This window comes from Littorina saxatilis, linkage group LG6 (assembly GCF_037325665.1).
Source record: "Littorina saxatilis isolate snail1 linkage group LG6, US_GU_Lsax_2.0, whole genome shotgun sequence".
NCBI lineage: Eukaryota > Metazoa > Mollusca > Gastropoda > Littorinimorpha > Littorinidae > Littorina > Littorina saxatilis.
In genome coordinates this window covers 11,893,230-11,909,909 of record NC_090250.1, presented here as the reverse complement: position 1 = coordinate 11,909,909, position 16,680 = coordinate 11,893,230, and the positions used below count along the sequence as shown (strand labels likewise).

General features: G+C 46.3%; 1 protein-coding gene across 1 annotated transcript in view; it reads right to left on the bottom strand.

Annotated features, from left to right (window-relative positions):
• The window catches only part of LOC138968507 (serine/threonine-protein kinase PLK4-like), a 106,801-nt gene that overhangs the window by 26,852 nt on the left and 63,269 nt on the right, over positions 1–16,680 (bottom strand). The window contains exon 14 of the mRNA XM_070341076.1: positions 8,978–9,072. Within this exon, the coding sequence (XP_070197177.1) occupies positions 8,978–9,072 (95 nt within the window). The remainder of the gene's footprint in view (positions 1–8,977; positions 9,073–16,680) is intronic.

Genomic DNA, 16,680 nt, shown 5'->3' with positions numbered 1-16,680 from the left:
CGAGTGGAGGAACCCACTCTGGAGGAGGACCCTCATGTCCCAGACCTGAGAGGCCGAACCCCCCAAAAAACTTGAGGAAAGACTAGAGAGCCAGTATAGCTATCGATACCGTCCGACCGAAGATCGGGTCTAAAGACCCCGCAGAGGCCTGCTCTCGTGCCAGTCTGGCAGTGAAAAGAGCTTATAGCCTCCCTATTCTCTCTTGTGTGAAGAATAAACCTTCCAAGAGACAAAGTCGAACAGCATGCCCAGGTAAAAAACCTGGGATAAGGACAGCTCGGAATTTAGCCTGGTTACTGAGAGCACCAGGCAAAAAACCTGGTTCAACACCAAAAGAAAGTGCAGCTGACAAGCTGATTGACCTTGAAAAAGCTCAACCAGCCCCCGAGAAAGTCCAGAGACCAACACCCCCAGAAACCGAGCCCTTTCCTGTGTGCAGAAACACAGAAGGAAAGCTCATGTGAGAGCACCGAGGAAAATCTCAGCCAAAGCTGAAAGCTCTAGCCCATGCCGACCCACCTCCCGCAGAGAGGGAGGAGACACTGAACCAAAACACCCCTTTGCAACTGGGAGCGCATAAATGCGCTGCCAGAGGTCCAAGAAGGAAGGGAAAGATTCCAGCTATTGAGTAGGTTTCAACAACCCCCGAAAAAGCCTGACCCTTGCTTCCTGCAACCAGCATGAAATCAAACCCCTTGTAAAGGAAGGAGATCACACCAAGCCAAAACAGTGTGGGCCTAAAACGTCACAGAGAAACCACTCCGCTCCGTGACGACCCTAGCCCAAGCTGCCAGCAGCCTGGCTAAAGCCTTATCCAAGGCATCCTCCCTAACTCAAAAGAGCGTTCCGGGAGGATAAAATTGCCTATAAGAAAACACAGAAGAGAGTCTCAGCCAAAGCAAAAAACTCCAAACCATGCCATCCTATCTCCTCCAGAGAGGAGAGGGAGGAGTAATATCATGAAAACTCCATGTTCCCTGTGGTCTGTAAGAGAAGCCAGAAACTAGCCCCTGGCCATAAAAAAGTCCGGATCAGACCCTGAGCCTGAAAATTCCCTGCTATCTTCTTCCGCACTAAAAGTGAGGACGAAGCAGCCTGAAACCCCGAAGCCAGCAGTCCCCTGCGTAAAAAGCAGCGGGAAAGGTGTAGGCTGAAGACCACTATCCTAAGGTGCGGATCAAGCCAAAAAGTGTGGCATGTGGCAGGCAATCACCGCAGACTCAGCAAATGAAACAAATTGCGAGAAAGCCTGTGAAAACCCAAAGGCATCCCGGAAGAGGAAGGAAGAGAGACACCCCCAACCTATCCGGGCCAAAGTAAACTGCAACAGCAGCCGCTCTATGTATGGGAAGCCTACAATCAGTAGGCAACCCTATACACTCCCCCTCCTTAAACAAGAAGTCCGAACCTAACCACCAGTTGTGTAAAACACAAAAGGAGGGGAGGCAGGGGAGGTCGCGCACTAAATCTCCTGCCAATAACCCGCCAAGAGTGTGGATGAAAAGCGTGATCAGTCTCTGACTGCCAACCCAAAACCGCCCACCTGAACAAGAGGTGGGGGGAAGAGGGGTTGGTAACTGGCACAGATCTCTGCCAAGAAGAAGAGAGAGTGGAGAAGCAAGACAAAGCCGGGCCCGGCGCGTCTTACCCCACCCGCTGTGCGAGAGAAGCATCCCAGTGCTAAGAACCAGACTACCTGGTATGACCACAACCCACCCCAAGTGGGGAGGGGGGCGGTCCAGCACAGCCGTAACCCCAAGAGGGGGTAAGGACTGAAACAGAGAAACGGCCGTAAACGGCCGATCCTCGCTCGTCCACCTGCCGAAGTCAAGTAGCCCTATCACTCACCCACCCCTAGGAGGGGGGGGGGGGGGGTGACCTATGCTGGCTACGGACAATGACCACCGGCCAGGCGATACTAAAGCCGAGTCCCTGCAGATCATTGTGAACACAAAGAATGGGAGACTGGAGAGAAAGGGTACGTTCTGTCTCCGCCTGACCATGTAGCCAGCCGGCACAGCCCGTGCAGAGAACAAAACGGAGCAAAGCTCATTGTTCCCTGACCACTGTGCGAGACACCCTGCCGAGAACAAAAGAGAGTCAAGCTCATTGTTTCGCGACCGCGCGGGCAGCCAACACAGCCACCTGCCCCAAACGGAGCAGAGAAGGAGTATGTAAGGTAGCCTGGAAAGCCGTACATAGCACCCCCACTGTGTAGCAAGGCCTGAGCCAAGCCACCCCCAGATGAGGAGGGGGGTGGCTCGTCGCAGCAGTAAGAGCGACGGAGAGAGACGAACCGAAAAACGGCCGACCCCCCTCCGTCCACCTGCCGTAGTCCTATAGCCCACCGACCACACAACCCGATAGGGGAGGAGGACGACTGTCGGGCCAGGACAATAGAGGCACAGACTGTGAAGACAGTCCAACAGCGCCCACCCCGTCCGACCCAGAGGGAGGGACAGGATGGAACGCTGCTCCAGCCCCCACCCGATCCTGCCCAGCGGGCGGGAAAGAGTGAGCCACTGACACCCCCCACCCTGCCCCAAATGGAGCAGAGAAGGGGTATGTAACGTAGCCTGGAAAGCCGCCACCCCAACGCGCCCGGGGGGCGGGAAAGGGTGGGAAGCTAACACAGCCCCCTGCCCGCAAAGGGCAGAGTGGGACAAGCCCAGACCGTGACTTACCGAGCCCCCTCTCTCCCTCTCCCACCCGGGGAGAGAGCTGACTTCCCACCGCAGCAGTGCTAAAAGCAAGCCGAGCGGGAAGAGAAAAGAGAGGAAGCAGCAGCCCCCCGCCCCCAATGGGACAGGGATGGCCAAGGCCAGGCTGCGACTTACCATGCCCCCCCTCTCCCTCTCCCACCAGGGGAGAGAGCTGACTTCCCACCGCAGCAGTGCTAAAAGCAAGCTGAGCGGGAAGAGAAAGAGAGGAAGCAGACCCCCTCTCCTTACGGAGAGAGTGCTCGCGAACAACCCAGCCTACCAGTGGCAGAAAGGACTGAACCGAGCTGGCCGTTTGCACCAGGCGACGGTGCGACGCAGGAGCGCCCCCCTATCCCCCCCCAATGGCGGGGGGCTGCGTAACACACTGTGAAGTACCGGCGGTAATCAGAGTGGTTAGACGCAGGCAGGGAGCAGGCCCCCCCTCCTAAAAGGAAGGGGTGCTCGAGAACAGCCCAGAGCCACCAGAGGCAAAAAACGGGCTGAACCGAACAGGCCATTTGCACTAGGCCACAGTGCGAAGCTGACGAAACGGGAGGGCGGGAACCGCCGATCGCGCCTGAAACAGCCGAGAATATAGACACAAAACATCGTTAAGTCCCCCCAAAAGGAGGACATTGACTGATTCCTCTTACACAGAGAAAGGGGAAAGAATAGCCACACGGCTACTCCCCCCCCCATCAGTCGCACCGACGACGATCCAACAAAAAGTCTATAAGGAGCCTAAAGGCTGATTAACCCCAACAGGGGAAGCGAGCTGTGAAAGAACTGAACCCACCCTCGGAGGGATAGGAACATAAAAAGAAGTGCTGTTTGACGGATCTACGACCCGCAAAATAGGCAAATCAAAGTTCTTAGGCTACTCTTAGGAATAGTTACTAAACCAGGCTAAGAGCTTTGCCACCTTCCAGTCTCGCGCCGAGTTTAGCTTTGTTGTCGGCCATTTTAAGACCGGCGAAAAACAGTCACCCAGAACAAAAAACTTCTGCGTGCATGTTCAACACAAAGCTAACACCATTCAACCAAACATAAACAGGAAAGATCTCACCAAAAGGTAGACGGACAGGTAGACCCACAGGAAACCGGCTAGTCTCACGGACAAGCAGGCATGTGAAGGCCAAAAGTGAGAGCGAAATTCGGACACGTCCACCGTGTGTTGTCGAAAGTCGAGAATGATTATTACGGATGCTGGCGCTCACGTGGTGCGCAGGGTGTTATGGGTAACCGAGCAAGGTCAGGCCATAGCAACGGCTATGGCGTCGCTTTTAGCTTGGTTACCACCCTACTAAGGGCAGGTAATTTGAGAGGTTTTTCGACATCTAGCATGTGGGACTAAAGTCAATGCATTCATAAGAATTGGAGTAAGAATATGTGATTAAATTTGAACCAATTTGGTTGAAAAATGAGGGCGTGACAGTGCCGCCTCAACTTTCACGAAAAGCCGGATATGACGTCATCAAAGACATTTATCAAAAAAATGAAAAAAACGTTCGGGGATATCATACCCAGGAACTCTCATGTCAAATTTCATAAAGATCGGTCCAGTAGTTTGGTCTGAATCGCTCTACACGCACGCACGCACACACGCACACACATACACCACGACCCTCGTTTCGATTCCCCCTCGATGTTAAAATATTTAGTCAAAACTTGACTAAATATAAAAACTGAATGAAACAAAAGTTTGAAGTCTTATCTTGGTTTCTGTGGTGATGGTTGTTTGTATTTGTTGCGCTAGAACAGATAACAACTCTCAAACCGAGGGCCCCGTGACCACCGGATGCCATTGCGTCACGCTCTGTGGCATGTCAGGCCTGACAGTATGCTCACACAATCTCAGAGTGCTTCGCGTTGTTTCATTGGTTGACCTAGAAATGATAACCAATTAAAAGCTTTGTTTCTCAGCTTCATTTACATGTAACATTAAGCGGGAACGGACGTTGGCGAGAAAACGTGCAAAGCAAATGAAATATTTGATATAATTTTTTGGAAGTTTTGCGATGTACAATCGATCTCAAAAGGATATCATCAGAAAGAAGAAGTATTCGACTAATTAATGCGGTATATTTCTTGCCTAAACGTTATTTGTACGCCGAGCACTTGACGGGAGAAAAACGTAAACAAAGCCGTTTGTGCAACCCAGTCACCCTGAGCCGTGATGGCCGAAGCTTGTTCACAGCCCTGTCGAGCGACTGAAGACATCGCCGATTCTCGGCCTCGTCCATGCGAATCATGGAATCTCAAATCCTGATTCATATTGTTTTTATCAGTTATAAATAAAATCTGTGCGGATACATGCGAGTAATGCCAGCGGTGTTGTCACGGCTTCTGAAGAAAACAGAAATCATAGTTCACGAAGGTGGAGACTGCCACAGTTTTCTGGAAAGCCCAGTTGACTTAGACTTTGTGTCTACCGCACTCTCAAAACTTAACTTAAAAAGAGGAGAGCTGCTTAGTGAGGTAACTGAGGTGAAACTAAAAGCAACTCTGCCGTGTGCTGAAAAAACCGAGTAAGTCCACTGACGCTACTTCCGATAAAAACGACTTTTACTGTTTGATAAAATGTCTCAAAAGTGATGATTATCTAGATCAAACCACCGAGATAATAAGATAGATAGCATTAATTTACGTTTAAAACCCGATTTTCATAATAATCTGATGGATGGTTTTGGTTTTGTTGGGCATTTTGCGATGTACAATCGGTAAGAACGTTCTAAACCCTACACGTTTTCAATTCCGATTGTTCTTGCCTTGAAATAATAATTCGGAAAACGTTCATTTACTGAACAGATGCAGTCGTATTTCAGTGTAGTTTGCTACGTGCTGATCTAGCTGCTACGTTATCGGAATAACACTTGTGTTTTCTGTTAGCTGCTGGGAATTGTATACTAACTCATCATTTGGTAATGTGGATAATAAGCTACATGCCACTAACATGGCATAATTATGAGAGGAATCTTCGCAAGTCGAAACTGAAAAATTAGACACAGCGGGTTCTATTTTTAGATCAGTGGCAACTGTGGCACAGGCACATGCAATCTGTCAGAAAAAAACACTTCTGCTTTAATTGAGAAGCAGGAAATTTATAGTCATAATCATTGGTATTGTGGAGAATATAAGCTACATGTCATTAATTAATTCTGAGGATGAGAGTACAGTCTCGCTTTGGTAAAGGGCGTAAGAATACGCTCTGTGGAAAAGTTAGCGCACTCCAAGAGTACGCAAACAGATTTAAGCGCATCGCCATTAGCCAATCAACTGGTTCACATCAGTCATGAGACACCAGTACTTACTGACAATTATTATCATTATTAACTTATGGATTATTGTGATCTGTATCCATTCGAAAATCTAGCTGTCTATGTGTGGTGGTGATACCAAAGGCTTTTGAGAACTTTAAAACCTAAAATTGGTTGCTGATTTCGTGAAATAGGCCAGTTTTAAAAGCCTTTACACAATCTCGGCAAAACGGACAAAAATGTTGCAGATTCTGCAAATTGGGCAAGTCTGTGAATTATACATGACATGCCCCTGGCGATCGGGCCGGTGATTTGGCCATTCCTAAGTGTGGACATAGAGATTACACAACGTCATCGAGTGAGGGACCGAAAAATATTGAAACTCGAGGATGATTTTTTTGTGGTATCAACCGAGACCGTAGGTCGAGGTTGATACCACACAAAAAAATCATCCGAGAGTTTCAATATTTTTTGGTCCCTCACAAGATGACGTTTGTGTAATTTGTGTATACAATGATAAATTGATTGTATACAATGATCAATCTCTATACCTTCCTGTCACTGGAAGCAGCAACACTTGAAAGCATAAGTTCCCTTGAAAAACGTCATTTATGATTGGCGTCATCTATGAATGACGTCACTGTCTAGACAAGACAAGTGCCGGTATCGGCAAACCTTGTCGCGGCAAAGGGCTATGACCCGTGCCTTGATACCATTGAGATCATAGGAGATGCACAGCAGTGCCGATACCAGGTTTCTTTAGCTTCACTTTAAAATGATATCAGAACGATAGTTATTCACTTGAAAGTGAACACAGGAGAGTTGTATACAAGTGTTTATTACTTCAAGAACGGTCCTGGAGGCCTCTATAACCATGCAAGAATTCCTACTCTGGTAGTTTACTTAAAGGACCCCAACAGGCTATTTTTGGTGTCAAAAACACGTTCATTTGCGTTTTGGCGTGACTAAATAGGTTAACCAGACTTATGCATGCTGTAGGAAATTGTTTTCTCACCTTCCCTCACAGGGTTTAGTTTATTTCGGAATTGTTTTGGGCCATAATCCGACGAATTTCGTGGCTGAAGCGAAGCGTTTTCGCGTTCCGATCTGGCGGCCATTGTATCGCGAACGTCCGCGAGAGTACGGAAGTGGTGAATTCTGGGTAAAAATTCTGATGACGTCACAAGCAGTATTCATGACAGAAGCAACTTTAGCTGCTGAACCTTACAGTTTTGAGCCTGGGGGTTAAAATTTAGGGGTTTGCGCGCCCCGTGATTTGTAACTTTTTTTTACAAATCACGTTAATGCTCCCGATATTTTCTTGTCATCTCCAAAGTCAACGCACAAAAACAAAATCCCTTGACTTTTGGGGTAGCGCGACTGTTGATGTTTAGAATTTTTTTTTTTTCATTTTTCATTACTAGATTGTCCCGTCGCTGGGAAATTCGGGTTACTTCCTCCCAGTGGAAAGCTAGCAGCAAGAGAGTCGCGCTACCCCAAAGTAAAGGGATCTATCAGATTTTTCTCTCTTTTATTTATTGTCCCATCGCTGGGAAATTCGGGTCGCTTCCTCCCAGTGGAAAGCTAGCAACAGCAGAGTAGCGCTACCCCAAAGTCAATGAATCTATTAGATTTTTTTTTTCATTTCTTTACTGTCCCATCACATTCCACAACTTGGACACATACCACAACTTGGACACATTACCATGTCTTGGACACATACCACATCTTGGACACATACAACTTGGACACATACCACATCTTGGACACATACCACAACTTGGACACAGACCACATCTTAGACGCATCCCACAACTTGGACACATTACCTCATCTTGGACACATACCACAACTTGGACACATACCGCAACTTGGACACATACCACAACTTGGACACATTCCACATCTTGGACACATACCACAACTTGGACACATACCACAACTTGGACACATTACCACATCTTGGACACATTACCACATCTTGAACACATACCACAACTTGGACACATACCACATCTTGGACACATACCACAACTTGGACACATTCCACATCTTGGACACATTCCACAACTTGGATCACAAGCGCGACTCTGTTGCTGCTAGCTTTTCACTAGGAGAAAGCGATCCGAATTCGCCAGCGATATAGGACAATAAAGAAATGAAAAAAGAAAGAAAAACAAATCTAATGGATCCCTTGACTTTGGGGTAGCGCGACTGTTGCTGCTAGCTTTCCACCGGGAGGAAGCGATCCGAATTTCCCAGCGATGGGACAATAGGCTGAATAGAGAAATGAATGGTTTTTTTTACATTTTTACAAATCGCGGTTTTAGGTTCGACGTAATTTGTAAAATATTTTTACATTTTTACAAATCACGGGTTAACAGCACAGTTGGAGGTTTAATTGGTGTCAGTGTGGGGGAGTGGCTTAGGAGCGAGCAGATAGCTGTACCGTATCAGCGTCTGTTGCTGGAGATCGTTCTTACTGCGGCGTCCGACTTGAGACGGAAGTGTCCCACACGGCTGTTTCCCGCAACGGTGGGGGTGAACAGTTAGAGACGCCTTTAGAGAAATTTTTCCTCTGATTGGTTGCAAATTTGTGTTATTTTTGGACGTGTAGTTAGTACGTAAGAGCGATAGTAAAGAAAGTAACCCAACACGCGTCTTGCTCGAACTCAGTGCCACCGCTCACGGCGTCGCGCAGTACCCGATTTTCAGATATAACTCAGATTTTCTCGGCGGATTGTTGATGTACATAAAAATCAACTACACAGTTATCTTCTTCAATGTCTCCTGTACAAAAAATATGCAGATGACATACAAGTTCACCAAACAGTTTAGCTGGTATTTTTATTTAAAGTGACCAACCCATGCCTTCCACCATTTTTCTGGCACAGAGCGGTGGCTGTTTGGCATAGCTACAGTCAGACAAACATGCTCCTACCAACATTATAGATATCCTCAAAATGAGTTGAGAACTCTCCAGCAACATACAGTGTAGATAACAGACAACAAACTGACCTTCCCACAATGACTGGAAAGAGCTGTTCTTTGAGGAGGCCATTTCCCTGCACAGTCGAAATGACGGATTCCAGTTGACTGCACTGCTGGCGACACTGTCAACAAATGGCACATTTATCAGGGAATAATAGCCTACACACTTAAAGGCTTTTAAAGATGTGGATCGTTTGATTTCAATTGGTGTAGAATTCCACAGAGATAATCCTGAAAAAGCAAAGCTTGATTTATAAAGATCTATACGAGGAATTGGTGGGAGTAAATTGTGAGACCCATACCTCTTTATAACGTGTGTAAAATACGATTGCACATAATTATTTGGGCACATCACCATGAACTATTTTAAACATTAAGACATCCTTATTGTCATCCTGACCTCAGGTCAAAATGAGTTCGGCTCATTCTCTCCCTGACAGGATGCCTTGAGTATCCTTGTCTGGCAAGGAAACCGATTTTTGTACATATTCAGAACTTTTTGTAATGTGTTATGGATGTAAGCAGATTCGCGATCGTCGATAATGATTTTTCATGGTGTTTTGTAATGTTTAAATTACAGAGGAATTTTTATTTTAGACAGTTTCAAGCAAGCTATTTTTCGCGGATGTATTTACTCTGCAAACAACTCTAAATATGGCATAAATGTCACGTGATAATCAACCGTTTGGTTTCGGCCCTCGCTGGAGCAGACGATTTTTTTTTACAGTGATGCAACCATATATACTTTACGGTCTCCTTCCGGCAGCAGTCCCAAATTTTCGACTTATTTTGACCTTAGAACGATGTCTTTATCATAACTGTGAAGAACAGAATGGAGATCACTGTCGAAGTCGGCCAATCTGCAATCATTTTTGTCTCATGAACACTGCTCGTGAACAACATATGGGAGATCACTCTGTATTCTTCTTTTGATAGATTCGCGTAGGACTTTCGAGTTTGGTCAGAGAGACAATTGGCGATAGCTGTGGAGCAAGAATTATCAGAATGCCTTATTGTATGCAAGATGGGTTTTGAGGGGAAGGAATTTAAGGCTGTTTAACTTCATTTCTGTAGACATGTGCGATTCATGCAGGATAAGCTTAGCAGCATGACGGTACAAAGAATTGAGCTTTAGTAATTGAACATCACTGCAGCCATCCCACAATGTTGAAGCAAAATTGAAAATTTTAATTTGATTATATACTTACCCAACTCACATACAGCAATTTACTCCAGTTTAGTGCTAGGACGCTGAATAGCATCGCCTTGGTAACAAGGGGAGGTCACCCTAAAAAAGAGCTACCTTGACCCCTTAACATGACAAAGTCACGCGTGACTTCCTGACCTTGCCGCCATCTTTGAATCATTCAATCGAAAGCGAACATAGAAAAATTTCCCTCTTTTTTAGGAAAAAACCCCCATAAAAACCCCAAAAGCGGGGCAGGCGGGCGGGTATCAACTATGTGAGTTGGGTAAGTATATAATCAAATTAAAATTTAGATGAAAATTTTCAATTAAATTACATTCTTATCCCAACTCACATACAGCAGAATGCTAATGAAGGAGGTGGGAAAACAAAATTCCACTTGTCCAGCAGCGACAAAGGCTGGTAGGGAGCTACTGCCACCATGACGAGTGCTGGCCACATCTCGCAGGTAAAAGTTGATGAAAACGCCCTGTGATTTCCAGTAGGCAGCGTCTAAGACCTCTGCCAGCACGCCTGAGCGGAGGACTGCCAGAGAAGTAGCCCAGGCTCTGGCTTCATGAGTTCTTGACAACTTCATAGGAAGGACAGAATGCCCAATCCCAACTTGTCTGTGCCACCACGCATACGCTTGTTTAATAAGCGTAGAGACCCATCTTACCAAAGTGACCCGCGACAAGTCCTTGCTCCTTTCAGTGCCAACTGAGATGAAGAGCAGTTTTTGGTCCCTAGACCTAATGGGCGTGGTACGGGATAAGTAGCTGGTAAGAGTACAAACAGGACAATTGACCATATCAGGGTCACCAGACGAGTGTTCACCATCGCCTAACAGGCTTGAGGTGACGTGCTCTGCGTGTTTTGGTTAATTATAGTGTCAATTAACCTTGATCGCTTTTTATGTTGTGATATTTGTCTTCGTCATGTTGAGACCCACAGAGTGGTACCAGTTTTGGCATCTTTGGATGCTGGGCTGGAGAGATATCTCCATGTTTCTGATCGGACTATCCCTTCTCTCTACACTGCTGTCAACTAAGGATTCGCTCACGGCTATCGTCAACACGGCTGATACTGAGCAAGAGTACAAGCGCACCGCTCCGGTGCACAGTGTTGTGACTACAGCTGTGCGACCTTGTGTCAAGTACAGCCGAGCAGAACTCCTGTGTTTACAGGGAAAGCCTGTGCATGTGTCCCCGGGATTTTTACAACATCTGTCAGATTTACAACTTCTACGCACCCCACCCTGTCCTTTTCAGCGAAAAAAAGGTAAACGTCGCCCGTACCGCGGTGGTCGCCGCAAACAACGAGGTAAGACTATTCCAGTGGTTATCTCCCCTGTCGTGGACACACCAACCCTGTCTGACCGCCCAACTCGCGGTGTGATCACAAGCAACCTCATTCAAGTGCATACCTCTTCCATTGTTTCTTCATCGTACTCTCATAATCACCCTGGCATAAACGCTTTCCATGTAAATGCTCGTTCCTGCAGGCCGAAAACACACATCATTCGTGACCTAATTATTGACGATCACATTGATCTTGCAATTATCACGGAGTCTTGGCTGTGCGAGAATGGTGATGACGCTACTATCAAAGACATGACCCCTTCCACTCACACGACTCAGTCCTTTCCTAGAACGGACAGAAGAGGGGGCGGGATATGTATCATTCACGCCACTCACCTTACCAACAACCTGTTTTTCAAGCGTCTACAGTTTCTTTCTTTTGAAGCTGTTGAAATGCACTACTCCCATCAACAGTCATCTTTGTTTTTTGTATGCATCTACCGTCCTCCCCCCAGCAAAAAGAACGGTTTGAAAGACACGGATTTCTTGAACGAACTCCCAGACCTTCTTGAAATGTACCACACAAAGAAACACTTGCTTGTTGGTGATTTTAATTGTCACTTCGACGCACAGGCAAACAGTTCAGTGAACCGAGTAAAGACATTTCTGAAGGACTATAGTCTTGTTCAGCTGATCAATGAACCCACACATACAGATGGTCACACTCTTGACTGGCTTGTTGTGCGTGAGGCCGACAATCCAACACGCTCATTTTCTGTGAGAGACTGTCAGATATCCGACCACTCAGCTCTTTTCTTCAACATCAGCATTCAGAAGCCCAAGCCTGCAGTAAGAACGGTCACGTCACCAGACCTGCCTACCCCTGAAATGTACCATGTGTAGTTTTGGGTGTGAAAATAAGGCAAAAGTGTAGTTTGGCAGGTGAATGTGTAGTATTTTAATTTGATCAACCCAAACCGCAAAACAGAACAGTTACTTATACCGTACTAAAACAAACACTCAACACTCCAAACAAAACTATTACAATGTGAACAATACTCCTCATACAAATACAAACAAAGCCCCCACAAAAATACAAGCCAAGCATTAAGTTTATTTGTTAAGAAAAAAATTATTAACTAGTTTGGAACATTTGCATGGGTGAAACTGATCAGAATTAAAAATAAGGAAAATGAGGCCGGGGTCCAGGGGCCGCCCACGCCCTGGTGGGGTGCAGGGGCAACGCCCTCTTAGGGGGCCCAGGGGGGCGAAGCCCCCCGGAAGAAAACGAAAAATCAGGCTTTTTAAGGGTAAAAGTAGGCCTTTCCTGGTATCTCAAACACACAAATTTGCACAGTAAACAATGATAACAAATGCCAAGCTGTAGTCAATCAATGACGCTTATGTAGTCCGATAATTCGCGCGCTCAGGGAAACAAAGATTTAGCGATGTCCGGTCACTGTGTTAGAGAAAATACAGATCGGATCGCCGGCGAAAAAAAAAATTTTTTTTTTATTTTTTTTACAGATTTTCAAAATAAGGAATTCTTTATTTGACCAATTTCATTTGGCGGATTTCCGCCCTAAGGCGGAAAAGTTTCACCCATGCATTTGTTAAAAAAAAGCTATGTTGAGGGGTATGCAGTTCATATACAGTGGGACCCCCTATTCAAGACCAGTGACAATCTGAGAACATCAAGTCACAAAAAGTAGGGACTGGGAGTATGTGTATCAACATGAAGGCAAATTTGCGTCGGCAATAATAATAATAATATGGCAGGTCATTGCCTCTTCTCTGGTTACCGATCTCTCAAAAGTGAGCTTGTCTTGCGTCTTCTTTCCCTGGCACGGGTTTCTTCACAAAACAGTCCAATTTTTACTCTGCTTTGGTCGGGATTTCTCGAATTCCTCATGAGAAGTGCTTTTCTTGTGGCGGTTACACGGTCGTAAAGCCCACTGTGCTTCTCTGAAAAAGCCGTGTTGCACACAATGCAGTGGGCAAAATGCTTCCCTTTTCTCCACGAAACTAGGCATGGATGCTCCACATAGTACTTTGGCAGAAAAGCCTTGCTGGGAGTTTGACCAAGCTTCTTTTTTTTGCTCCGTGGCGGTTGATCGCCAAAGTCTTCTGAATCCGTGTTCGTCGCTGTAGCCATTTCTTTCCCTCCAGAAAGAATGAGCTACGAAGTGACCGCGTTCAGAAAAGTATGTGCTGAAACGCCCGCGATAGTTGTATTAACAGCAGCAAGACCAACTGACTACGCTACTCTCGCGGGCGCCGGGCATGTTTTGCACGCAGTACACAACCGGTTAGTACAAATTATGGATCGGAACTCGCTCGCGTTTTTGCGTATTCAAAATGTCAAAATGTGTAGTCGAAACGAAACGTTTGCGTAGTATAAGACAAGCATGCGTAGTTGCGTAGTTTGGGGACCAAAATCGTAGTTTACTACGCTCAATGTGTAGTGTAAACAGGTCTGCGTCACGAAACCTGAAGAAGATGAACGTGGACAAGTTCAGGGAAGACGTGAGGGTGTTTGCCGCCTCCACTGCTGCCGACACGCCAGACACAGACCTCTTGATGGTCTTCAACACCTGTCTACGTCAGCTGATGGACAGCCACGCCCCCCTTGTCACCAGGCAAGTCACTGATCGTCCCTCAGCCCCATGGATGTCCGAAGATATAAAGGACCACAAACGGCTCGTACGCAAGTGGGAGAGGTTATGGAGAACGTCAGGCCTGACAGTTCACCGTCAGATTTATCGTCAACAGCTTGACGACATCAAAGCTCTCCACACCAGTGCCAAGCAGGAATACTATACATCCCGCCTCGCTGAGTGCAAAGACACCAAGGCTCTGTTTTCTGTAACAGATGAGCTATTCGCGAAGAAGAAAGCCACTGCCCTCCCTAAATTGATTCCCCCATCAGAACTCCCCGAGACTTTCAGCAATTTCTTTGACCAGAAGATCTCTGACATTCGCAAAGGTCTCGACTCATCCAAAACACAAATGTCCTTCGCCGCATTTTCAGGGACCCCCCTTACACGGTTTAGCCCTGTTTCTGAGAAGTTTGTTTTTGAACTTATTTCAAAATGTGCTCCAAAATCCTGCACACTTGACCCCATTCCCACGTCACTCATGAAAACTTGCCTGGATTTTCTTGTTCCTGTTGTAACGAGAATCTTAAACCTTTCTCTTCAGTCTGGGTCTGTGCCTGCACAGTTTAAAGAGGCAGTCATAACACCACTTCTTAAAAAGCCAGGCCTAGACACGGAGTGCTTAAAGAACTATAGACCCATTTCAAACTTACCCTTTCTGACCAAGCTGTTAGAAAAGTGTGTGCTAGCGCAGCTCCAAGAACATCTGCTGAGTAATGATCTTTTGGACGTCCATCAGTCCGCATACAAGAAAAATCATAGCACAGAAACCGCTCTTCTTTACGTAACTGACAAGCTGCTGACCAGTGCTGACAACAAGGAAGTGTCTGTGCTCGCACTCTTGGACCTTTCGGCGGCATTTGACACCATCGACCACGACGTCCTCCTAAAGAGACTACAGTTCACGTTTGGAATTGCCGACAAAGCCTTCCAGTGGTTCGTGTCATATCTCTCCGAACGCTTTCAAAGAGTACAAATAGGTCAAAAAGAATCATCCCCTGTTCCCCTGAAGCACGGAGTACCTCAGGGCTCTGTTCTAGGCCCGGTTCTGTTTACACTATACACACAGGACCTATCTGACGTCATCTCGAGGCATGGCTGCGAACACCACAAGTATGCCGACGACACCCAAATAGAGGATTCTGCTCCCCCCAGTGATTTTCCAAAAGTGGTTAAAAACACTGAGCGCTGCATTGAGTCAGTTAAAGACTGGATGATAGACAATAAACTCAAGCTGAATGACTCAAAAACTGAGGTGATGCTGTCAGGCTCAAGGCATGCTTTAAATCAGATTGACTGTACTTCCCTGACAATAGGCGACACTCAGATTGTCTCCCAAACCGCTGTTAAGGACCTAGGCGTGTACCTGGACTCTGCTCTGACAATGCAAAAACACATTAGTTTTGTTTGTAAATGTGCCTTTTTTGAGTTGCGCAAGATTTCCTCTGTCAGATCATTCCTGACACTCCAAGCCACTGTTCAACTTGTCTCCTCTCTGATCCTGAGTCGACTTGACTACTGCAACTCATTGCTTGCCGGCCTCCCCACTGAAGAACTTGATCGCTTACAGAGAGTCCAGAACAGTGCTGCAAGGCTCATTCTGCAGAAGTCTAAGAAAGACCATGTCACTCCCCTACTTACCACCCTTCACTGGCTTCCTATGAAGTATAGAATCGAGTACAAGCTGGCTCTGTTAGGGTACCGCTGTTTTGAGAAAACACTTCCCCCCTATTTGTCCCATTCCCTCAGTATCTACGAGCCATCCCGTTCTCTCAGATCCTCCTCTGAAAAACTCCTTCGCATCCCCAAAACCAGGACCAAGACCTTTGGTGAAAGAACCTTTAGGTACCAGATTCCGACCGTCTGGAACTCGCTTCCAAGTTCTATCCGTGACTCCAGCAGCCTTTCCTCCTTCAAAACACAACTCAAAACATACCTGTTTCGTAAAGCCTTTGCTTAGCCTGAGTAGACTCTCCACAACTCTATTCTGTTTTGGAACTCTCTACCCTGTATGTGCTTTATGGTCTATTTGTCAATGGTATCTTTGTGTGTGCGCGTGCGTGCGTGCGTGCGTGTGTGTGTGTGTGTGTGTGTGTGTGTGTGTGTGTGTGTGTGTGTGTGTGCGTGTGTGTGTACTTTTAACATTGTACGCTAAGTTTTTGCTTAGTGCTTGGGTTCTTGGTGTTATGTCTCAGTTAAATGTATGCTTTGTTTGCTTGTTGATTTGTGCTAGTTTATTCTATAATGAATTTGTAAAGCGCCTGGAGCCAATTGATGGGACTCGCGCTATAGAAAAGTTATTTATTATTATTATTATTATTTTATCTATCTATCTATCTATCGATCTACCTATCTACCTATCTCCCTCTCTCTCTCTATCTGTTTCTGAGTCTCTCTCTCTCTCTCTATCTATTTATCTATCCATCTATCTATTGATCTATCTATCTATCGATCTATGTATCTACCTATCTACTATCTCTCTCTCTCTCTTTCTCTCTCTCTCTCTCTCTCTCTCTCTCTCTCTCTCTCTCTCTCTCTCTCTCTCTCTCTCTCTCTCTCTCTCGAAATATGTGTATCTCGGGGTCG